Here is a 25,673-nt window from a genome sequence, read left to right as displayed (position 1 = left end):
CTAGCTAGTTTGATTTCATTTTGTGCCTTGGCCTTTCTAATTTTGTCCCTATATACTTGTGTTATTTGTTTATAGTCATCCTTTGTAATATGACCTAGTTTCCACTTTTTGTAGGACTCTTTCTTGATTTTAGATCATCGAACATCTCCTGGTTAAGCCAGGGTGGTTTCTTGCCATACTTCCTATCTTTCCTACGTAGTGCGATAGTTTGCTTTTGTGCCCTTAATAATGTCTCTTTGTCTTCAGTTGTTTTTCTGCTTAGACTTGCTTCCCATGAGATCTTACCTACCAACTCCCTGAGTCTGCTAAAGTCTGCCTTCTTGAAATCCATTGTCATTATTGTGCTGTTCTCCCTCCTACTATTCCTTAGTATCATGAATCTTTCTTACCAATAAGAACCTTCCTTATCAATGATTAGTGTGTAATAATATTCAGAGAATGAAGAGATTTTTAAAGGAAAAATTGAATCTCAGAGGATAGCAGGGATTCTGGAACAATTTTTATAGAGGGGGTGCTGATGATGGAAACCATGTGTTTGGTGTTTTTTATTACAACTGCAAGCTGGGGCATGCAGCAGCACCCCAGGACCCCTGGTTCCAGCACCACTAGAGGATAGTCAAAGTTCCCATAACAGCCACATTGTTGTCCCTTAGGCTGAGTACAAAACGAAAGTTTGGACCTTATCGGGTGGTTCCCATTTGGATGAAAAGCGGGTGATAAGGTATATTCTTGGTGTAAACTTGTTTATTCACGAAAATGCACAAAGTCCTGTTTCCCTGAGTAGTACTGCAAACATACAACATGCAGGCTGGCTCAGAAATCTCCATATGTGGACCTCTTCTGCCACTACTATGCCCAAGGAGAGGCAGCCTCTCTGCCTCTACTTTCTTTGGGATTCACACACAACTACTACTTCTGGCTTAGTGGTTCAAACTCACATAGCCTGAAACTGATCCCTATCCCTTGTGTTTTGATTTCCTCGGGAAATCCCAAAGCTCTCCACGTGGCTTGCCCTTTCAGGTAACTTTGGGAGTTAGCCCGCATTTTGTTTGCATCTGTTTTTACTAAGGACTTGATTAATATGGGGGTGTAATTGGCTCGGATGTTGAATATGGAAATTGGTAGTGTGTTTTGCAATTTCGAATCTCATTGACATGGCAATATTTTGGTTTTTAGTTTTAAAGTTGTGATTTCTCCATTCTACTTAATGGTTTCACTAAGGTGTGGTGCAATAGTAAAAACTGAAGATACTGTAGGTTTGAAAATAGAATTTGTACATCCACAATAAAATCAGCATTGTGTTTTCAAGGATGTCCTTTCTGTAACATTCTCTATATATTGCTCAGATCTCACCCATGTACACTTTACATCATATGGGGGCGGGGGGACCTGCTAGAAGTGCAGATTTCCATGGTAACAGATGCAATTTCATTTATTTCCTTTTGTGAGGCTGGAACTGAGCTGCGTTGAGGTGGCTATGCAAGAATTTCTTTTTCATTAAACGGTAACAGTGGATTTCAAAAGGCTGTTCAAAGTTACAGTTCATGTGGTCACACAAATACAACCTAAAGTACACCAAGCAAGTCTGGACAGGAAGGACCATTGGGAAAAGAACTGCTTTATTAATAAAAAGTAAATGAACTAGAAAGAGCAATGGGGGTCAAATTATACCAATCCTGATTACAATAAATATAAGAACATTTACAGGAAGGAAAGTCACGCTTCATCCAATATGTAATTGTTGCCAGTTGGTGAGATTCACTGGGCTGAGGCATATGTTTATACTATTGTATAAATTAAAATAATTTACAAAAACGTATCTGTCTTTCCATTTACTTACATATTTTATAAATTACAGTTATGCACATTAGGTTAGCAAAGCATAAGTTTACATTGGTTTCCACTAGATTCCATTGTCCATAGACATTTCTACAGTGATCTCCTTTTTGAGCTGTCCACACATAAAAGGTGCATTTGATTTTTTTCTTTTTCATGTGTACTTTATGCATATTTAACTAGGATGTATGTGATTGGCCAGGTCTTCAACTAAAGTAAATTGGAATAGTTCTAGTGATATCAGTAGATCTGTGCAGATTTAAGCCATCTGAGGATCTGGCTCATTTAAACATATTCCATGAAAACTCCTATCATTACTACAATGTTAAGACTTTGTAAACAACCACTCAAAAGTCACACAAACCCCTAATTAGATACACATAAAATACATGCAAAAAAATGAAATGCATCTGTGTGTGTGTGTGTGTGTGTGTGTGTGTGTGTATACAGAGAGAGAGACAGAAGTTTGTTTACTTTTACTAATTATTTCTTAAACATTATGTCTTGAAATATATTTATGGATTAATTATGTGTGTGCACATGCACACATACATATATGTATATCTATCTATCTATACACACAATGTGTATGTGTGTAATTAATACCACAGGTATATTTCAAAACCTTTATAGTATTTGGGAAATAACTAGTAAAAGTAAGCAAATGCTTCTTTATAAAAGGCATTAATGAACTATCTAGGAAGCTTTGTGCTTCATGATAACGCTGTTTGAGTATTTTATGTTTTTATTATTCAAATATCTTCGTATGATATAGATATAAAACTAGGTTTCTAAAAACTTCAGAAGCACTAAGGTCAGCAGGACTGTGTTTGTAATTGAGCATTGGGGTAGGATAATGACAACCTTATTGTGAACTATTTGCGAAATTTTATTTTATCGAAAGTTTAGGTAGGTGCGTTCTTGACCTTTCATTAAAATTCATGAGTAGCCAGGAGTTTCTGTGCACATAAAATGAAGGTCCATTTCTGGAAACTAAATGTCCGTAAAGTTGTACAATAGAGTTAGGAACTCCTTGTCGTGGTTATGTAACTGTTTGTACCACAATCCCCTTTCTGATCTTACTGAGTACACATGCTCAGGTATTAGGCCTTGTAACCTTGCTTGTCTCAAGGTGGAATTTTGCAATTCTCCCACTCTTATCAGGACATAGTACAGCACTCCCATCTAGGCCAACTGTTTCGTAACACGCAGGTCTGACTGGATGTCTCTGTTTCTTCTCTTCAGGAGCTTGTGACCAGCTCTATACGGTGATGAATAGCCTTCATAAAACAAACAGGTGTATCTCACACATGGACCAAAACTTTAGAAAACATGATTTTAAACAGCCAACAGCTTACATTAATATTTAATCTCATCTAATCTTACACTTCCCTACTAGCTAAGTTGGATGGGCTTTCCTCTTGAGTTACAGAGAGATTGCAGGCCCTACTTATATTCTTTTAGGAAGCTCTAAAGTTCTTGGACCGAGTCTGGTCTCCATTTCCCTTTCAGATGGCTAGTCTACACTGAGAGGGGGATTGAACTAAGATACGCAACTTCAGCTACATATAGATATTCTCATAGCTGAAGTCGAAGTATCTTAGTTTGACTTACCTGATCGTCCTCACGGCAGTGAGTCAACTGTTGCGGCTCCCCCGTCGATGCTGCTTACTCCTCCTGCCGAGGTGGAGTAAAGGCGTCGATCCTGCGGGAGTATAGACATACCCAGAGTGTGTCTCCCAGTCTGTTCCCCCTCTCAGAGAAAACTCCTCTTTCTCAAAGTCCAACCCTGCCTGTGTCTGCCTGAGTCTAATTACAATATTGCTTAATGGCTTTTGTTACAGGGCCTAAGTGAGAAGTCTTCCTTTTGCCTCTTACTGGGCATTTTTTTTTTCCAGTCAGCCAGTCCCACCCCAATGTTGCTCCACTGTTTGGCAGTTAGCCTTAAGGGCTTGCAGTCACAGGTTTTGTGACTACAAGGGGTTTTCCTAAATGGTCTGTTCCCCCTTAGATTCCAGCACACCACTTCAGAAGTCCTGTACATAAATCACATTTTGGGTTCAGATCAATATTCATTACCAAGCACCGTGGCATCCATTCAGCACACCAGTGTGGAAATAGTTACTTGGGTGAAGTTACTGCGCGGTGTTAAGAGTCTGCATTCAAACTCCCAAGATGTCCGATCTGTTTAACACTAGACTGAAAGGCCTAGTGTATTACCTTATATATAGAGTACTACAGCAGTACTTCAATGTAGTAGAGACCCTCGCTTCCTTTAAATAAACAAGCACAGCTGCCAATTTTACTAACTTAATTTGTGGAGGAAGAAGTCAGTACTGATCAGATTTTGGATTCCTGCTGTCTAAAGATAAAATCTCCCAGAGCTGCTTTTGAAGATTTTAAGAAGTGTTTTCCCCCCCTTTCCCTTAGAAAAAGTCTATTTGATCTCAAATACCATTTAAATAATGTTGGAGATCAGATATACATTTTCCAAGTGAAAATGAATCAGTAAGAGCTTCAAAAACAGCTCTGGAGGCTGGAGTACTTGTTCTTCACTGAAGTCCAAAATGGCATCCATGAGCCGCATGTACAGTACTTCACAGATCCAAATATGTGAGGTCTTATGGGGCTCACACATCTACCATTCTTAAAGACATAACACAGTACTGCATATCCCATAGAGATCTGTGAACTGGAATGAAATACAAGTGCACATCTATAAAATGTCATCCTTCGGCTCCAGGAAAGCAAAAAAAGATTTGTATAGAGAACTCTGAAGTATGCATAGATGGTATATGACACAAAACTGAATATCTGGCACAAGAAGAAGAGAACAAACTGAAGCTAACAAAATGCAAACTTACCTTAATGAACTGTATAATCTGAAGGCAATCACCGATTATCAGAAACAGCTCTAGAAGTTGAAAATGAATATATTTTGAAAACAAAGAGTTAAATGATAAGAATATATTGCAGGACATTCATGGTAGGACAATGAGAATCAGCAAGAGGTATGTGTATGTCCTCCTTATTCTCTAGGATGTGACCTGAAACAAAATATTTAGTTTTGATTTTCCTGTTGGAAAACTGAAAAAAGTTGGTAAAATAAAATTTTAATTTTGTGGAAACTGATTTTCCTTCCCCCCACAAAAAAAACATTGACAGCAAATTCCTGACCAACTCTACTATCTAGGTCCTTGTATGGCTCCCATCACTGTTATATTTGAGTGCCTACAAGATTTATTTTTTTTTACAATCATAGTGAGAAATTTATCACCTGACCAGGGACTTGAACCCTGGCCCCTCAGATTAAGAAACTGATGCTCTATGAACTGAGCAGTGAGGAAACATTTAGTTCCATGCTTCCAAAACACCTGTTTGTTTTCCAAGCTACTCCAACATTGCAAATCAATTTACTTGGAACCTAGGGCCAATCTCAAAGCTGGTATATGTGCTGCTGACATCAGTGTGATTGTGACTGCATATATCAGCTGTTAATTTACACTCTAGACTTTGGTATTTTGATGTAAACAAATATATTCCTTAGAGCCCCAAAACAAATTTTCTTTAGTCTAATAAATGAATCTCAGCTACAGGCCCAACATTCCCTTTTTCAATATTCATACAAACTTTGCTCATGTAGAAGATAGTAAAAACTGAATAAAAAGAGGCATGAACAAGCCTAAAGCTAAATTTTATTTAGAAGATGGTGAAATTTTATTAATAACCTTTCTCAGGGTTTGCCCAGATCTCCATAAATGCTAAGCATAATTAGGTACTATTAATATGTGGGTTTGATTTGACCCTTGCCCACACTGTGATTTTTAAATTTACTGTAATAGCCTTATGCCTGTTTATTCTGCTCTTCAGCTTAACTGAATTTAAGCAGTTCCCTTCACTTTCCTCTTCTCACACTGAACACTATGGTTATGGGCAGTTTGACAGACTTCTCCAGTGTAGGTGTAAAATAAAACTAATAAGATAAAAATCTACCACTTAAATGCTAAGTCTTAAAATAAAAATTGTTCCTTGATCAGGAAAATTCTGGGTCACAGATGGCTGGAAGGACTCGTGCGATGAGTCAGTTAATGTATAGTCTTCTTCAAGTAGTATCCATATGGGTGCTCCACTGTAGGTGCGCCCCTGTGCCTTTAATGGAGATATCTTATAGCTATGTTTATTTGGCTCGCAAATGGGTGTTAACTCAGTGTTATATAGCACTGCTTAGGTGAACTGCCTTCAGTTCTTTCTCAGTGGCCTCAGCCAGAGACTAAGCCTTAACAGTTGTTAAGGGGACACAGTTTACCTCAACTGTGTCCCCTTAGCTCTTTTAGCAGTTAGTTAATTACAGTTGTTCTTAGTAGTAGTTAGTATTTAATAGTAGTTTTAGCTGTAGTAGTTTTTAAAAAACCTTTTATATATATAAAATATCTTTTACATAGTTTCTCCCCTCCTGAGAGCTTTTGCTTTACTGGAAATGCAAGGCCAGTTCTCCTGGTTTCAGATGTTGCCTATTGTGCCTTAAGGCAATCCCGGGGAGTGATGGCACTCCTACTGCATCCACTGCCTCAGGGAATCTTGTATTTTCCAAAAGTGCAACTTTTGTCTAGCATTAAAATCTAGAGCCAGAAAAAACAGGGAGATCAAACTTTGACTCTTCATGATGGAAGGCTCACTGTGCCCAGCCTTTAACACAGACCAGGGGAACTCCTCTTCCTGTATGCCTCTCTCCAAGCAGGTCAGCTACTTGTGCCATCTCCAAGCTGCACTCCTCGAGGGAATCTAAGGGGAAGACTCGAGATTCCTCTCATAAGACTTCCAAAGTTGATGCCCCAAGTTCTCCAGGTAGGGAACCTACATCAAAGAAGTTGAGGTTGCTGATGACTCTAACCACTTTGTCTCCCATTGGTCTCTACCCAATGAGGGTGCTGGTTCCTTAGGTATTGAGGGCTTAGTTAAGCTTAGAGACTCCAAAATGTCAGGCTCCAATAGACCTTTGGTACAAACAGGGGAGTGAGGCAGGAAGAAGAGCTCTACCTCTTCACACTTGGTAACAAAAAGGTACCATTCAGACTCCATCTGGACTCTCCTTGGAGCATTCAAGACTCACAATATTGTCAACTCCCTCAGCTACCATTATTTCAGCTCAAGCCATAGACATGGTATCAGCAACATTCTTGGTACCTCAGAAGTTTAGTTTTCCTTGAGACCTGGCTGTGTCTGAGACTCCTGACTCCCCATTGCTCGTCTCTGATCTGTTCTCGTACTGAGGACCTCGAGATCCAAAGACACCCATCCAGTACCAACAGTTGTATATCAAATGTCTTCAGCACTTCAAAGTGACTTGGAGATGGAGGACTCTGAAGCAGATCTTGCCTTGGTCTCTCAAATGTCTGTCCACTCTGTCCCTATAAAAGCTCTTTTCCACAGGTCTCTAGGCTTAACTGAGCCCTCAATACCTAAGGAACCAGCACCCTCATTGGGTAGAGACCAATGGGAGACAAAGTGGCTAGAGTAATCAGCAACCTCAACTTCTTTGATGTAGGTTCCCTTGAAGAGGTTAAAGAACCTCATCATAAGTTGCTTGACATCCTCCACACAGCTCCCTCTGCCTACATTGCCTTGCCTGTTAATGAGGACTCCTGCACCCTCAAAAATTATCTGGTACACCTTGGCCTCAATTCCACACACATGCAAGAGCATAGACAAAAAATATTATGTCCCCTCTAAGGACTCAGAAATTTTATTTTATCATTCCTCTCCTAACTCCTTGATGGTCGAGGCAGTTATTGAATATGGAAGGCAGCACCACACTAAATCTATGCCCTCTGATAGAATATATATACACATCTACCCTGATATAATGCTGTCCTCGGGAGCCAAAAAATCTTGCTGTGTTATAGGTGATACCGCGTTATATTGAACTTGCTTTGATCCGCCGGAGTGGGCAGCCCCACCCCCCCCAGTGCTGCTTTACTGTGTTATATCCGAATTCGTGTTATATCGAGTCACGTTATATCGGGGTAGAGATGTACTTTATTAACATAAGAATAGCCCTCATATTCTGTACAAACTGTTACATTAGTCCCTCATATTTCAGTTATTGATGTGTTCTATTCTGGGCATTTCTAACTGGAAAACTGCTACTTAAATATCCTGCCAGAGAGGGAATGAGATGCCCTAATCCTTTATTTATAATATGGCCAAGGAGATAAAAATTAATAGTCAATCTCCAGTTATTGATTCACTTTCCAGCTGATTATTCATTAGTGTTTTATTATTTATACACAATATTGTCCGCAGCCAGAGAATAACAGGCATCCATCCTAGCATTACAAAGCAGGATATTTTCCTGTAATTGATTAACAGATTATACTTGAATAGATATAGGCAAGGATTTTGAAAGTCAGTGATACTGGAGACAGGTCATGGAAAGGGGTAAATGTTTTGGACACAGTCCCTCTCCCCCAAATAATCAACTGAAGCTTGGCCATGGACTGCAATACATGCAAGATTAGGCCAAATTTTATTTTGCTCATTTTTATTTCTCCTTTATATAGTATTAAGTAATACGTAGTACCTGTTTGGTTGGTGTCATCGTACGCCAATTCTCTTCTGTTAATCTCATCTCACTACTAGCATGAGCTGTAGAAGCAGAGAAGTTTGGGCCTATGAGCCTGAGCCTGTAGCCTAGAATTGCCAAATTTCTAATAGCAGAAAACTGAACACCTCTGCCCTGAGGTCCCTGCTTCGCTCCTTCTCCGAGGCCCACCCCCCACTCACTCCAGTCCCCCTCCCTCCCTCGCTTGCTCTCCCCACCCTCACTCAGTTGCTCATTTTCATGGGGCTGGGGCAGGGGGGTGGGGTGCAGGAAGGGGTGAGGGCTCTGGGGTGGGGCTGGAGATGAGGGGTTTGGGTGCAGGTAGGTAGGGTTGCCAATTTTGGTTGGATGTATTCCTGGAGGTTACATCACATTACATAATCTTTAATTGAAGATTAATCTTTAATTCCTGGAGATGCCAGGACAATTCTGGAGGGTTGGCTTTTTGTGAGCTACTCCTTAGCTGTATTTGTGAGCTACTCCTTAGCTGACTGTATTAGAGACCACTGCAGGAGAAGGGAAGGTGGAAGTCTGGCAACTTTCCAAGAGCTGTCTGCTGTGTTGCCCCTAATTGCAAGAGCATATTTGAAGTGCAGGGAGAAGCAGACACAGATCCATACAGCCTTTTCTACTTCCACTGCTTTTTCCCTTTGGCCTGAGGACTGTCCCCTGCGCTAGACTTTTCTTGGGTCAGTGTGCTTGCCTCACTGGTTGGGAAGACTGAAACAGCAGGAAGCAGGAATAAAACAGTGATAATTCAGCCTAGCAACTATGTAAATATCTTCATGCTCAGTAAACCCTGATTGATGCTGATCACCTGCACATCACTCATGCATACCTCCGCTTAATGACCATGGGAGCTGCTCAGCACGTCTTCAGATTTTCTCTGTAATAACATTTTTTTTTTTTTTGCAAATTGATTAATCAAAATCTGTGTTTCTCCTTATCAGAAGAGAATATAATCTGTACATTGGGAAGCCACTATCTCTGGGTTTCTACTTCACAAAATTATAACATTTTTAAAAAATGAAATGCTCATTATCTAAATATAATCTTGCTTATTGCTTACATTCATGTTGATAAATGTTACAGTCTATTTTGTTACTCATCTTCTGCTTCCTCAAAGATATTGTGTGATCCACAGCACTGGTTTAGAATGAATTGTTCTGGTTTCAGGGCAGTCCGGTTTTATAGTCTTTCTGACCCCCATAGTAGCACTACACTATTTTAAAATTCCTTTGGTATGTGAATTAGAAGAGTGTATTTATAGCATGCTATAATGGGATTATGCTAGAAGTGATCTCTCATTTATCTGGCAGTACTATATTGTTGTTATTGTAATATATTGTGCATGCCAGTGATGTTAATCTGGGTTTTGCTGCCACCACCAGGTTACAGACATTGTACAAGTAAAGAATTCTACCTCTTCTTCCTTCCCCTCCAAGTTCTTCACAGAATAGAAGCACCCTTAGGTCTAGAAAGAGAGAACTCTATATAGGCTTTAACAAGGTGTGGGGGAAGGGGGGAATATGCTATGTTTCTGCTGCTGGGTCTGTTGAAAACCTCCTCTGTCTATCTGAGTTAAAATAGCTATTTGACCTCACACATCTCCATTGGTAAGATTAATCTGACAAATGTTGTAATGCTTTGGTGTCCTGTTCACTCAGTTTAATCCATGTTGGAATCACTCTTTTCTTCTTGCCAGAGTCAAGAGATAATGTTCTCTCTAAACTTCTTGTTCCAGTAAAAAAAAAAAAAAATAGAGTGGAAATGTGCTCTAAGACTATCACTAGCTACTTCTAGTATATATTTACAAGATTAGATTTTTCAGTTCAATGAAGGGGTTTTTTTTGGTGAGAAGGTGAGATCAATCAGTGGCCTCAGTCCAATTCCTTGTGGACCAATGTCCAAAACACACAAAAAACTGTTTTTGTTGGCCAACTTTGAGCAACCCCAAAAACTGAAAGGATGGAACAGTCTGCTTAATGCTTCTGCTCATGTTTACATGCTCTTGAATAAAGGAAATACTTTATTCTTTAGTGCCTTCAAAGCTTTAACTTTTTTTTAGAAAAGTCAGAGGAAAATGAGAGAATCACATGCTATACATCAAAGCTCAGAGTTATAACATATTTAACAGGTTACATTCTTAGATTCAAATTCAGTGCTGGCATCAGAGGGAGTAACACCACTGAAGTCAATAGAGCTTTCCCATGGGCATCATTGGTTAATATATCCTTTATGCTTTATTTCATAAAGATACACTATTAACATTTTTGAAGATGGCTGACAATGAAAAGAGTTTCCATTTCCATCCATCATAGTCCCTTGGAAATTGTAAAGAAGTCACTGGTACATGGAGTTGATGTTACTTTAGATTTATTCATTATGGATAACCAAGAGTTAAGCACTATGTCCACAATCCCAGAGGTCCAAGATCGAGGGTCATGTCAAGTATCTGGAGAAAACAAGGCCAATGGACTACTCCATGCCAGTTTAAGAAAAGTCTTTCAGATGTGTCAGTGATGTTTTTGTTGCTTTAAATCTAAGAAATATAGGTCATTCTGATCTAGATTTATGTATTTATGCTTCTCATTTCTACTCTCTTGCCTCTGGCCTCTAATCACAATAAGCATTTCTTTCCTCAGATTATGTGGCAAGAAGGTCTTGACTATGTACTCGCAGTCCTCAACATCTCAGTGAATCTGAAAAATCTTTATAGCAAAATCATTCATGATATTCTTCACTTTTCGGGCTGTTAAATGGAAACAAAATACTGTTATGATTATCCGATTGCGGAGCATATAACTAGTTGTTTAATATTAAGGCTAGTTTATTTCTCAAAGCAAATGCTTTAAATGCATCTATACAGTTTCTGCCATTTTGGACCCTGTAGGCTTTAACATCACTGAAAACAGTAGACCTGATTCTGCCTGTCTGCCAATGATGGAAAGTCAATGGTGCTACATTGCTGAAAGCGAGAGGAGAATCAAGCCCATTATACTGTTGCTGGAAACAGGGCACCTGCAGCAACCCAGTAGAGGGGGTACATATTAAAAAGTGTGGATTTACACCTATTGCTAGGAAATAGGGCTTAGTAGATACTAGACAGGTAAAAGATTCTTAAAGGAAACTTAGACCTTGGGTACATAAAAAAAGAATTACACTAGTGAAAATATTGAACTAGTGTAGCTATGTCAATGTAGGGGTATAGTGATTGATCACATCAGTTAGGAATTTGAAGGGATTAATACTTAGAGGAAGAGGAAACAAAGGAGAAGAGAAGAACAGGTTATTTGTCTGCCTTTCCACATGAAGCTGCTGTCCAATCCTCTGTCCTATTTGTAAGCCCTAATTTCTGTCTTTTCTTCACACACACACAGTTATCCAGACAGAAAATTTGGGCATATTTTGATATTAACTTCCCAGCATGTGTGTAACTGTATTGCTTTTCTCCTAACATTATTAGGTCACTCTACCTTGTTTATTTGTTCTGAATGCAGTTCTATTCAGAAATCTAACACAAGATGGATTTTATTTTTTATTTTACACAAGATGAAGGGAATAAGAAGCACAGGAGATTTGCCAATAATAAGTTAACTGAAAATATTGACTGTCACACTGTTTATTTTTTTCATTTTTTATAATGTAATTTAAAGGACGGTTTGTATGGTATTGTATGACACTCAAAGCAAAATAGTTCTGGAAGATTGGAAGAGTCTGTGGAAAGAGAGTTACATGATGAAAGATAGTTATGAATTCACTAGTGTTGCAGTGACTATGTTAGTATTAGTAAGTGTGTTAAGCCTCTGATCGTGCCAGTATGGACTGTTCCAGAAGCCTGAGCAATCTCATTCTGAGGTGTGTGTTTGTACTATTAATTAGCAGTGCTGTACCTTCTCTCCTGATAAATTTGTCTCCTGGGTCCTCCTTAAACATTATATTGTATTATGAAGATTCATATATGAATGATTATATATAAATACAAAAATAATATACAGGTGTAGCTTTTTTCCCTCTCAAACTAGTTCTAAATTGGTCCATAGGAGATACTCCTAATCTGGTCCATAGCAAGTTTCTCTAAAGTAACCATTTATCTATTGGTTAATAGCTTCTCCCAGGGTTTGGTTTTTGTTTTTTTGTTGTTTTATTTAACATTGCAATAATATTGTGCAAAAATGAATATCTAAAAATATCCACTTTATAATTGACTAACTCTTATATTAGACCATAAAGTTCTGTTTAAAATAAAAAGATAAGGGGAAGTCAGGATTGTGATGAATGAGAATATGCCAATTAGTGAGATTAGCTATATGGACTCATTAATGCTATTAATTGGCATTACTGTCACCAATTAAAGATCCATGTTTATATTTTAAGCATAGGCCTAAAATGAAAAACTGGTGATGTGTTTTAAAGTGCTCTTTCCCTCAGGGTGATATTTCCATAAAATATTAATTGCATTCTCTTTTCGGTATTAACCATCTGAAAAGATATCTAGCTCAGGTCGTACTATAGTAATATGAATACTGGTGACACATCTTCCTACCTAATGCTTAATATCAGAAGATGTTTTACTTATTGAATTATAGATCCTGAGAAAAAGATGCCCTGCTGTTGCTCTCAGAACTGTGCTTTTGGGTACAATAGTGGTTCTTGCCTTTTTTGTTTTAGGGGCATTTTTTATCTTAAGGTTTCAATGAACTTGTGTAACATTTGTCTGATCTGTGGCTCAACTTGTCCATTACATACCTCTGTGTGTCTTTAGAAAACCACTTTTAGTTAAATCCCTGGGTGCATATCTGGGAAAATGGGCCAGATTCAAAGCTGATTCCATTGACTGGAATTGGGTAACACTTGGCATGAATAAATAACAAATTTGGCATGTTGCTTTCAGACTAGAATTTTGTTTCTATATGGGTGGGTAACAAATTTCCTATTAGAGCAGCAAAGAATCCTGTGGCACCTTATAGACTAACAGATGTTTTGGAGCATGAGCTTTCGTGGGTGAATGCCCACTTTGTCGGATGCATGTCCTATTTCCTATTGCATAGTAGGCTACATTTTTAAGATTTTTGTTGTTATTATTTATCACTTATGCTACAGTAGAGCCTAGGTAGTGCCTAGGTACCGTAGGAATGCTACAGTAGTGCCAGGATCTGGGCCTCCTTGTCCTAGGCACTGTACAAACAAAGAGTAATTGTCAGATTATTTACTGCTATGTTAATTTCCAAGTAAGACTTTGTAAACTTTTATTAATTTTAAATTCTCAAGTTTTTGACTGGAATCTTAAGTTAGAATGATCTTCAAGGGAAATAAATTAGATGTCGGGGAGGATTAGCTACAGTAAATTTAACCAAATTTGAGCAATTCCCCAAGAAAGGAATTGCTAAAGTGGTTGCAAATAGAGAAATCGGGAATCAAAATGACTACTACACAGGAAGGAAAATGATAAACACATAGAATTTGTAGAGTTTAAGGCCAGAAGGGACCACCAGTTCATAGTGTCTGACATCCTATGTATCACAGGCCACCAACACCACCTAGCCACCTGCACACTAAGCGCAACAGCTGACATTACACCAAAACATTACAAGCACGTCCACACAAACAACAGCTGTAGGAAAGTAGGGGCAGAAGCAGGAAAAAAATGACCTAGTAACCCCCATTATTTAGGAATACCTATGATTTTTGTCCCTGAATACCAGCAACTCATTTCCAGCATTGATGCTCTTCATAGAAAGTAAATCATAACATACAAACTGTGATTATTCAGTAAAATATACATTCTAATGATGGCTCTTTTCCAGTTTTAAAGCACTGAAATGTGTACGTCAAATGGGCTCATGAATGATTTGCCACTTATGTGTGCTTTGTCCCTTAGCTCCAGACCAGTCTGAGTGAACCAATGACATTATCCAAGTCAATCTCACTTCCCCGCAGTGCATACTGGCATCACATCACCCGACAGAACAGCGTTGGAGAAATCTACAGTTTACAAGGCAAGTAGCTTTAAAAATAAAATCACAGGTTCATTAGTTTCTCTTTCATGCAAATTGCTTTTCATTTGCATTGGTTGTTTTCCCTTCATTTCAATTTATCAGCTGTCACCAACTTTAGAGGAATTCCTGAGATTTGCAATACAATTTTTTTAGTTATTTTTTTCATAAACTAATGGTGAAAATAACTTCCAGAATCACCGTGCACCAAGCAATCAATTTGGCACTGGAATTTGAATAAAACACTGTACAATGTGACTTATAAGTACCTAAACAGAGGCTGGCATCTGGATCTGTTTCATAATGTGTTCTGCAGAGAGTTTTTCTTGCATCTCCTTGAGGAGGACCAAATGGTATTCACCCAAGAGTTCTGAAGGAACTCAAATATGAGATTGCAGAACTACTAACTGTGGTATGTAACTGATCGCTTAAATTAACCTATGTTCCAGATGACTGGAGGGAGGGCTAATGTAATGCCTATCTTAAAAAAAAGCTCCAGAGATGATCCTGGCAATTGCAGGCTGGTAAGCATAACTTCAGTACCAGGCAAACTGGTAGAAACTATAGTAAAGAAGAATATTATCAGATACATAGAAGCACAAGATATATTGGGGAAGAGTCAACATGGATTTTGTAAAGAGAAATCATGCCTCACTAATTTATCAAAATTCTTTGAGGATGTCAACAGACATGTGGAGAAAGGTGATCCAATGGTTACTGGGACCTTCAGAAAGTCTTTGAGAATGTCCCTCACCAAAGTCTTTAGCAAAGTAGGCAGTCATGGAAAGTAACTGGTTAAAAGATAGGAAGCAAAGGCTAGGAATAATTGGTCAGTTTTCAGAATGGACAGAGGTAAACAGCAGGATCCCCCAGAGATCTGTACTGGAACCAGTGCTGTTCAATGTATTTATAAATGATCTGGAAAAAGGAGCAAATAGTGAGGTGGCAAAGTTTGCAGATAATACAAAATTATTCAATATAGTTAAGTCCAAGACTGATTTAAAAGAGTTACAAAGGGATTTCACAAAACTGAATGACTTTGCAACAAAGTGACGGATGAAGTTCAATGTTGATAAATACAAAGTAGTTCAGTTCACACTGGAAAACATAAACCCAATTATATATACAAAATGATGGGTTCTAAATTAGTTGTTACCACTCAAGAAAGAGATCTTGGAGTCATCATGGGTAGTTCTCTGAAAACATCTGCTCAGTGTGCACTGGCAGTCAAAATGCTAACAGAATGTTAGGAACCACTGATAGATAATAAGACAGATAATATCATAATACCACAATGTAAACCCATGGTACACTCACACCTTGAATACTGTGTGCAGTTCTGGTCACCCCATCTCAGAAAAGATATATTAAAACTAGGAAAAAGTACAGAGAAGAGTAATAAAAATGATTAGGGGTATAGAACAACTTTCATACAAGGAGAGTTAAAAAGACTGGGTCTGTTCAGCTTAGAAAAGAGATGATTGAGGAGGAATATGGTAGAGGTTTATAAAATCATGTTGTGGAGAAAGTGAATAAGGGTGTGTTATTTCCTCCTTCCCATAACACAAGAACCAGGGGTCACCCAATGAAATACTGCACACAGTATTCAAGATGTGGGGCGTAGCATGGATTTATATAGAGGCAACATGATATTTTCTGTCCTATTATCTATCCCTTTCTTAATTATTCCCAGCATTCTGTTTGCTTTTTTGACTGCTGCTGCACATTGAGTGGATGTTTTCTGAGAACTATCCACAGTGACTCCAAGATCTCTTTCTTGAGTGGTAACAGCTAATTTAGACCCCATCATTTTATACGTATAGTTGGGATTATGCTTTCCATTGTGCATTACTTTGCATTTATCAGCATTATATTTCATCTGCCATTTTGTTGCCCAGTCACCCAGTTTTGAGAGATCTTTTTGTAGCTCTTCACAGTCTGCCTGGGTCTTAACTATCTTTAAAAAGTTTGTATCACCTGAAAATGTTACCACCTCACTGTTTACCCCTTTTTCCAGATCATCTATGACTATGTTGCATAGGACTGGTCCCAGAACGGATCCCTGGGGGACGCCACTATTACCTCTCTTCATTCTGAAAACTGACCATTTATACCTACCTTTTGTTTCCTATATTTTTACCAGTTACCAATCCATGAGAGCACCTTTCCTCTTATTCCATGAATATTTTCATTCGAACTGAAAAATAAAACAAAAATCTATGTTAGCTATCTCTTTGTGTAATTTGACCAGGGTTTAAAATTTTGCCTGGCTTAATGAGATATATGCATGTGCACTACCAATTTACAGCCAGAGCTAGAGGTTAGAAATTGTAGGGTGACTGAAATATCTTGTCTGAGAAAATATTTTACACTTTTTCATGAAAACTGGTGCAGTGTAGTGCATTGATGAAAGACCTGGGCTGTTTTGTTTTGTTTTGTTTTGTTTTTTAAATCATCATATAACTTAAACCCAGCAGGTGAGAAGCTTCTGTAAAGATTGCAGAAGAGAGAACATCTGTACTCTAACACATGTGTTTTTAAGTCCTGAATTCAACCCATATTGTAAGAATCTTTAACAAGATAAAACATTTTTTTCTTTTCCTGCCTTATTGAAGAAGGGCAAATAAAGCAGAATAACTTCTAATTGGGCAATTGATGCAACTTCTGAGTTTTGCATTAGAAACTCATTCCTGGTTTAGAAAATATGGCTAAAAGTTTATAGACAACAAAGATGTCATAGATGTCCTGCAAATACATGTAAATATAGAGGTTCCTACATAGAAGTAGCAAAGGGAGGGTATTTTGTATTTACAGCATTCTTCGCATGAAAAACAAAACAAAATTAGTTGTGACTGATAACAGAATGGTGTTTAATAGACAGTATCTTTTTGTGTGTTTTTTGTCAGTTTACCTTGCCACCTTGACAATTACCTCATTGTGCTAATCAAAAGGTGTTGTGTCGTTGATTATGAAAAAGATCTTAATAATGTATTGCTTGGATGACCTTCACCATATTGTAGATATTTCATTATATTAGTATAGTAATAAATAGAAATAAAATGCATATGCATTCAGATATTACAGCTCTCCTTGTTCAGTTATGTTTTGGGGAAAAATCTTTTACATTATTAGCTATTTTTGACAGGACAATGATATGGTGTTTGCCTTGTATTTATGACAGTGAGACAAATACATGAAACATTGTGCCATATCTTGTGTTTCTGAAACAGCTGCTTTGTTAGTGTAGGATCAGTGTAACGAAAAGGTGGGAAGTAAGTCTAGGTATATGGAATATCATAATAATATGCATAACTGGTTTCACAAGAGAAAATATTTTAAAATATGGCATACCAGTAAATGTATCTTTAAAACTGCAGAAATTCTGCTTTATGAAAAACTGTAGATTTATGTATTCTTCCACTAAAAAATGATAGACATATTTTAAAACTTGCCTATCTGTATTAAGATTAATAGATGAGGGTTAGTATGTAACATTGACCCCTATGTTTGGAACAAAAAACATTTTAAAAATGTTGAAATTTCCCACAGAATAGAAATTCTAAGTTTTGACTCTCTCATTTCCATTCCCTTTGCACCAGCTCAGATGGAAACTTTCTTTTCTTCATAATTTCGTTTCAAAGAATTCTTGAAACTAGACCAGCTTGTAAAATATAAATGCAAAGGTCCTCAAATCTAGCTAACTTGTAAGAATGTTGTAAGAATGTTAGCCGTAGGGCCTTAACAGTCAACTTACACTCTGGAGGAGAAGGTCTGTATTATGATGCACAGATATAAATAAAAAACCCCAATCTATATCTATTGCCTTACAAATTATAGTGGCTGTTTCCAAAGTTAGCATGTTAATAATCCAAATCAGACCTTCCATTAAAATCTAGATATAAAATTTCATGTTTACAAACATTTTAACATAACACAATTAAAGCAGACAGCAAAACAAACAAACAAACAAAAACCACTTAACTCTTTCCTACCGCATGCTGATTTGGAATATGTACAGTAGTGAGACTCAGATTCACTTACACTTTTTCACAAATAGGGAGTGCTATTCATTTCTATAGAAAACATAAGGCACAAAAAAAGCAAGAGCTGATAGCACAGCAGAATGGCAGGTTTTGACCACTTAACTCATGGAAGTAAATATGCCCAACCTGCAGCCTTTGTAGTTGGGATGGGGAGAATGCTGATCTACCAGTTGGCTATTGCTACTACCTAGCATTCAGGAGGAAACCAGAAGGTCTAACCCCGTGGTCCCCAACCTTTTTTGTCTGGTGGGTGCCAGACGACAAGCCACAGAGGACTGTGGCGGCAGACAAGCATCCACTGAAATGCCGCCGACAAGCAGTGTCAATAGGCGTCGCTGCCAAAATACCAGCAACAAGCAGTGTCATCCAAAGGTGCCACCAACATCGGTGGCATTTCGGCGGCAATGCCTCTGGATGACACAGCTTGTCAGCAGCATTTCAGTTAATGCTTATCTGCCGGCCAGCACGCGGGCGCACTTAGACACCCTGGCAGGTGCCATGGCACTCACGGGCACCGCGTTGGGGACCCCTGGTCTAACCAGTCTGTCCAGTTGTGAATTCATGTAGCCCATTGAGGCGCAGATATTATCCCTGACATCTCTTCTGCTTGCTTCCTCCAAGCAACCAACTTTGCATCAATCTTATCTGGTTTGGAATCTCAGCCATTTAGCCCTAATCCATGTACCAAGTTCACCCATACACCAAGTAATGCAATTGATCGTTTGGGCAGGTACTGATGAGGTGGAGACAGAAAACTGTGTGTCAACAACATACTGATGACACTGTATAGCCCATGTCTTCTCACTAACCCCCAATGGCCACTTTTAATCCAAGGGATGACTAGATGGAACTGTAGCTTAAGAAAATGCTACTTCAGTGTCTAAGTTGATATTTGGTGCCTAAATGCTGTGATGTTTGGTGCTTTAAAAATGTGAATATAATAAATAAATAGGCTTACTGCAGAGTGCTCTTTGTTTGTCTTGTTCATTACATTCCATTTCTTTATTATTGGTCTACAAGGTAAGTTACTCAAGAGAAATTATTTAAAAATATATGCAGATAGAACCAGCTGATAGGATTCAGCTCTATAAATGGGAATGGTTTTGGATTTTTCTTTTTAATTTGTGCCGATTACAATCACTTCTATGCAGTCCCCTGTCGTGGCTGATGAAGTGGCTAAACAAGGAGCCTTGAGGTGATGTCAGGAATGTTAACATTAGTATATGTATGTATGACCCTAAACATCCCTATACTCACGCCCTACACACTTCTGCAATAATATTTGTACAAAATATGTCTTGTGAGGTATCATATGAAAGCTAACAACATGCTGGTTTTTAATATCATTGTAAAATGCAAGTGTGAACATTAGATGTAAAGTTATAAATTCCCTCTATATGATGTTATTAAACCATGTTTAAGACCAGAATAGCCTAGCCAAGTTAAAGGTTTTACACAGGTCTTTCCTAGAAAAACTAAAGTGGGTTTACCTCAGTTTACATATTAGCAGTATACAAAGCTACTGAGCTAAACCCATGGCGGTTATCCTGATCACCAACTCAAGAGACAGAGAATTCATGTGGCTCCTGCACCCCAGAGAGACACAGAAGACTTAATCCCCAGGAGGCCTTCATGACTTGTAAAACAAAGATATCCCTTTGGGAATATAAGGAATAGAGTGAGACTCCAGCATTATCTTTAACTATGGGAGACAAAGAAACCAAGCAATTTGGTCTCTGATGGGAGTTGGCCAGGCTAGGTAGTAAAAAACTGGCAAGGAGAATGTGGGGGAGAGAAACAGTCTTGAACAAAGATGATGTCTTGCTAGATTTAGACTTCTGATTGCATGTTTTCAGTATTATTTGCTTGTAACCGTGTCTACCATACCTCTTTTACTTGGTATAATGTAATCCTTGTTCTTTGGTTAATAAACTTTCATTGTAAATCATCAGTGCTGAGTTGTCATAACCTAGTCCCAGATTTGGACCTTAGCGTCCAAAATATGGGGGTTAGCATGAAAACCTCCAAGCTTAGTTACCAGCTTGGACCTGGTAAAGCTGCCACCACCCAAAATATTAGAGTGTTTTGGGGCACTCGGGTCCCCCCAAAAACCTTCCATGGGGACCCCAAGACCCAAATCCCTTGAGTCTCACAACAAAGGGAAATAAACCATTTCCCTTCCCCCCTCCAAGCGTTTCTTCCCTGGGTTCCTGGAGAGATACACAGCAAGCTCCATGAATCTAAACAGAGGGACTCCACCCTCTCCTATTTCCAGTCCTGGAAACACAAGCACTTCCCTCTTCACCCAGAGGGTATGCAAAGTCAGGCTAGTAAATCTAACACACACAGATTTCCCCCTGACTCCTTCCTTCCACCAATTCCCTGGTGAGCACAGACTCAGTTCCCTGGAGTTCCCCACTAAAGAAAAAACTACAACAGGTCTTAAAAGAAAGCTTTATGTAAAAAGAAAGAAAAATACATAAAAATGGTCTCTCTGTATTAAGGTGACAAATACAGGGTCAATTGCTTAAAAGAAATATGAATAAACAGCCTTATTCAAAAGAACACAATTTAACACATTCCAGCAAGTACACCATGTAAATACAAAAGAAAAAAAACAATAACCCCTATTGTTTTATGATCTCTGTACTCACAACTTGGAAACAGAAGATTAGAAAGCAGGAAACAGAAATCCTCTCATAGCCAAGAGAGAGACAGGCAGAAGACAAAGAACTCAGACACAAACTTCCCTCCACCCAGATTTGAAAAAGTCTTGTTTCCTGATTGGTCCTCTGGTCAGGTGTTTCAGGTTACTTCTTGCCAGGTGAAAGAGACATTAACCCTTAGCTATCTGTTTATGACATGAGTAAATTCAGTAAAGTATGCGCTTCTAGAAAGCTAACAGGTTCGAATGTTTTTCTGTCTCTGTAAAGACAATGAACCTCACACTTCCTCTGTGAGGGTCCAGAGAGAGGAACTGTTCCCTGAATTAGGATGATTTTGGGGTGAATTTGAGACTTGTGGGCTGCTGGCAGGCTGTTTGGGATAGACCTCTGGACCACAGATATACAGCCATAAGACTCCCAGGGTTACAAGGCAGATGCTGCTGAACCCCTTATTGGCAGGGCTGAACTCCAGACTGTCACAGTTTGCTAACATTAATGTTAGCCAGGATTTCTCAGCAGACATTCTACTATCAACAGTAGCACAAGGTGTGGCCACTAATGCTAACAGGTTTAAAGGCTATTATTGTATTGCAGCCCTTCTTTATACAGGCAAACAGTTGATTTTTTTTATCAAATGACTATCCTGAATTCTCTTAATCCAGGATGCAGTGTGATTAATAATAGTTCGGTAAAGAACAGGTCTAATATTTGGCATTTATTTTCTATGGAGAGGGAAACAAAGTAATTTTAAGCAACATAAATTAATAGTCAAAAGAAGACTTCTAGGAATTAATTTGTATTTTTCTCACTTCATTTGCTCTTCTAACTGCTGGACACAAGAATGTTTTCTCTCACCTTCAGGTGTTACACTAATTAATGGAAAGCCTGGGGGGTTTCTCCATCTGTTTTTTACTAATACATTAAATATTAGTTTTAGAGGTGACAATTGGACATCTCAACAGTAGAGTACACTTTAGCTCTAATTCAGATTGCGAGTGACCTGAACAAGAATTCAAATGAAAGCAGCAGAGTCCTGTGGCACCTTATAGACTAACAGACGTATTGGAGCATGAGCTTTTGTGTGTGAATACCCACTTCATCGGATGCAAATCTGCTTCTGAGGGAGTTGGAGATTTTATCAACAGAAACCGTATTTTCCAAGCAGCATATTTTCTCTGGTTCTGAGTATTGTGCATTTTCACCAAATGTGTTTTCGAGTCACATGGAGCATTTGATCCAGTTGCCTCAAAAGCAAAGGGCAAGCTAATTGGTTAATACCTGGATGAAAATCAATAAAATGCTTCATAGCAAAAAGTGTCCCTGCTCAAAATGTGTTCTTTGCTATTATTCTGGCATTGCTTACATCTGTTTTGCAAAGTCACTGTAATTCAAGATGAGCAACAGGTTTTGAACTTTTTTTAATATCAGAACATAACTGACAGCACAGATGTTTTTCATTTAAAAAGTGTCATATATCCTGTTTAAACATATAGTTTAAGTTAACAGTTTGACTGAAATTTTGCACTGAGCTGAAATTTAGTATTATAATTCTTGCTCCGAAATAAATTTTCTCTCTCTTTTTTTTTAAATTAAATGGATGTTGCAAATTTGGTATGGAACTGATTTGTCTATTTTTAATTAAGGCCAAAATAAAATTTTGATACAGAAACTTGTATTAGCTTTTTATTCCTTCTCTCCACTCTGTTCTGCTATCATTGAAAACCCTTAGGAAATGAACAACAGAAAATCTAATTAAAGGCTGGCCTTAATTCAAGAAAACCCAAATTAAGACTCACATAGCAACTTCGGGTCCCCTGTTATGACTAGATCTAAGGTTCTGTTGTTATTTAGGACTTGTTAGTGCAACCGTCATTCATGTTAATGAACATGTACTGACACAAATAGTCCCACTGACTTCAGGGAGACTTCTCACATAAGTAAATACTAATCGCATGAACATTAGACACATTGCACATTTTCATTTTGAGAAGAAAAGCAACTTCTTTTTTATAGTTACATTAAATAAAAGGAGGCATCAATGAAAATTTTGATTCATCTTTATTATAAATGTCTGAAAGAGTATTTCTGCTTCGGACTTATTTTAAAACAAAAATGAAAGTCATCTAAACTTGTTTGCCAAGAGCTAGATTCTCCCACCTTTGAATTCAGTGAGACTTCTTACAGAGTAAGATGCTACCCAGTATGAATAAGTATGGCCAAATCTAAGTTTAGTAACTGCTTACCTGATGAGTGCATGTCAAAATAAAACCAAAACATCAGGGATAAAATCCTGGACCCATTTGAACTCAGTGGGAATATTTCCATTGAAATGAATGGTTAAGGTACAGAGAGGTCCCCTGTATACATTGGGATTGCATTCTTGAAAAGGGCGATGGATACCAAGACAATGTATACAGGGGAATTTTTGTAGAAATAATGGATTAAGGTGGGGGATGCGTTCACAACTTCACCACATTTTGCCTATGACGATGCTCTTTTTGCCTTAACAGTGTACCTAAACAGCATACCTTTTTACAATGACAGGTTATAAGTACACATTTTACACATAAAACACTGAATAAAATAATGTAGAACCCTACTACCACCATTCAAACACATAGAACATTGTAATATAGTAAATACAGTACAGTAATACAGTATAAATTGTCAATTACACTAAACTTAGGTATGGGTGGCAGCTAGATTTTCTTGGGCAGGCTTTTCAGTTGCAGAAGTCTTAAAAAAGGATTTTATCGACATCTGCTGTCCTGCATGAATCTTTGAACAATAGATCTCCCTGTAGCAAGCCACTGCGTCATTGAGAGCCCTGGAGCCTTTGGCAGACTGTTCACAAAAAGGATCACCGCTCTGTATGATTTCTGTCATCTCATCCAGCAGCCCAAAAAAATGGGAGAGATTCTTTGTCATCAGATTCCTGGCTTCCTTCCCTACATCATTGTCATCATTGTCCTTGCTTTCTTTGAATATCCATTGTTGATCCAGATCAACTAGTTCCTCATTTGTCAGTTGCTCAGCATGAGATTCCAACAACTCCTGTACATCATCCTCCTCCACCTCCTTGAAGCCGACATCCTTCACAACTTGACAATTTCTTGCTCAAGAACAGGAATGGCATCAAATCCCATGAAGCTGTAGACAGCATCTGGCCATGCACCATGCCAAACGCTATTTATACATTGCGAAGTGACCTCTTCCCATGACACGTCAATGTTTTCCACACCATTCAAGATGATGTAAGTCTTCTAAAACTCCTTTACACTGGACTTTCCTTCACCTGCTGCCTACTTAATCAGCATGTCCTCCATAGGTAATAAGCCCTGAATGTGGCTATTACACCCTAGTCCATAGACTGCAGCGACAATATGGTGTTGGGTGGCAAAAATAGGACCTTAATGTTCAAGCAGAGGTCTTTGTAGTCTAGTTTGTGGGCACTTGTGTTATACAGCAGGAGACTCTTAAAGGCCAAATTTTCCTTCTGACAATAGGCCTTAAATTCAGGGACAGCATGGTCTACAAACCACTCAGAAAAAACATTGTGTGTCATCCAAGCCTTTCTGTTTGACTTCCAAATTACAGGGCGACGAGACTTACCATAGCCCCTCATTGCTCTTGGGTTTTCATTGTGGTACACAAGCAAGGGCTTCAACTTTTAAGCGCCTTCTGCATTTCTCCCAAACAGAAGAGTTAAGAGATCTTTTGAGGCTTTGAATCCAGGAGCAGCCTTCTCATCATGAGAAATATAAGTCATCATTGACATCTTCTTCCTGTAAAGGCCTGTTCTGTCTACATTTAAAACTTGTTTTGGAGAGTAGCCATCTTCTGAAACAATTGTGTTCAGCTGCACTAGCCACTTCTCCTGTGAGTTTTACATTATGTAAATTAGCACACTTCTGAAATCTGTGGAACCACCCACGAGTAGCATTGAAAGTCTCCTATTCTGCTCTTGAGCTTGCTCCCTCTCTTTCTTTAAATTGTTACACAGACTTTTGGCCTTCTCCTGAATCAAACTTAAATTCACAGACATTTTCTTTTCATGGAGGTCATCAATTCAATCAGTCAACCAACATTCCATCTTCTCCATTGTACTGCTTCTCTGTTTTGTTATCTTCATTGATGACAATTTCGTAGCACTTCTAGTGCTTATTGGATTCGATTAGCACTCTTAAAAATTGAGTGTACTGTTGAAGCAGGCAAACAGAGAGTATGAGCAGTGTCGGTTGCATGCTCACCTCTTTCAATATGCTTTATAACATCTAATTTCACTTTGAATGTTACACTCTTACATTGCCTCTTAGACACAGGCCCACTTTGAACACGTTTTGCACTCATGATGGCTACAGGACAGTTCTGTACTGAGGGCCACCCCACCTCTTCCCACCCTCCCTCCATCCATGCCCTGCCTCTTCCTGCCCCCTCCACCCATGCCTTGCCTCTTCCCACCCAGTTCTACCCTCTCCTCTGAGCGCATCTTCCCCACTCCTTCCCTTTCCCTGCATGGCTTCAATGCCGC

At 38.6% G+C, this 25,673-nt stretch overlaps 1 protein-coding gene across 2 annotated transcripts in view; it reads left to right on the top strand.

Annotated features, from left to right (window-relative positions):
• DOK6 (docking protein 6) overlaps positions 1-25,673 on the top strand; it is a 435,288-nt gene that overhangs the window by 334,911 nt on the left and 74,704 nt on the right. For both annotated transcript variants that reach the window (XM_030552667.1, XM_030552666.1), the window contains exon 7: positions 14,319-14,436. In XM_030552667.1, coding sequence (XP_030408527.1) covers positions 14,319-14,436 — 118 coding nt within the window. The remainder of the gene's footprint in view (positions 1-14,318; positions 14,437-25,673) is intronic.

This window comes from Gopherus evgoodei, chromosome 2 (assembly GCF_007399415.2).
Source record: "Gopherus evgoodei ecotype Sinaloan lineage chromosome 2, rGopEvg1_v1.p, whole genome shotgun sequence".
Taxonomy (NCBI): Eukaryota; Metazoa; Chordata; order Testudines; family Testudinidae; genus Gopherus; species Gopherus evgoodei.
The sequence above is the reverse complement of the archived record's forward strand: the minus strand, read 5'-3'. Positions and strand labels throughout refer to the sequence as shown.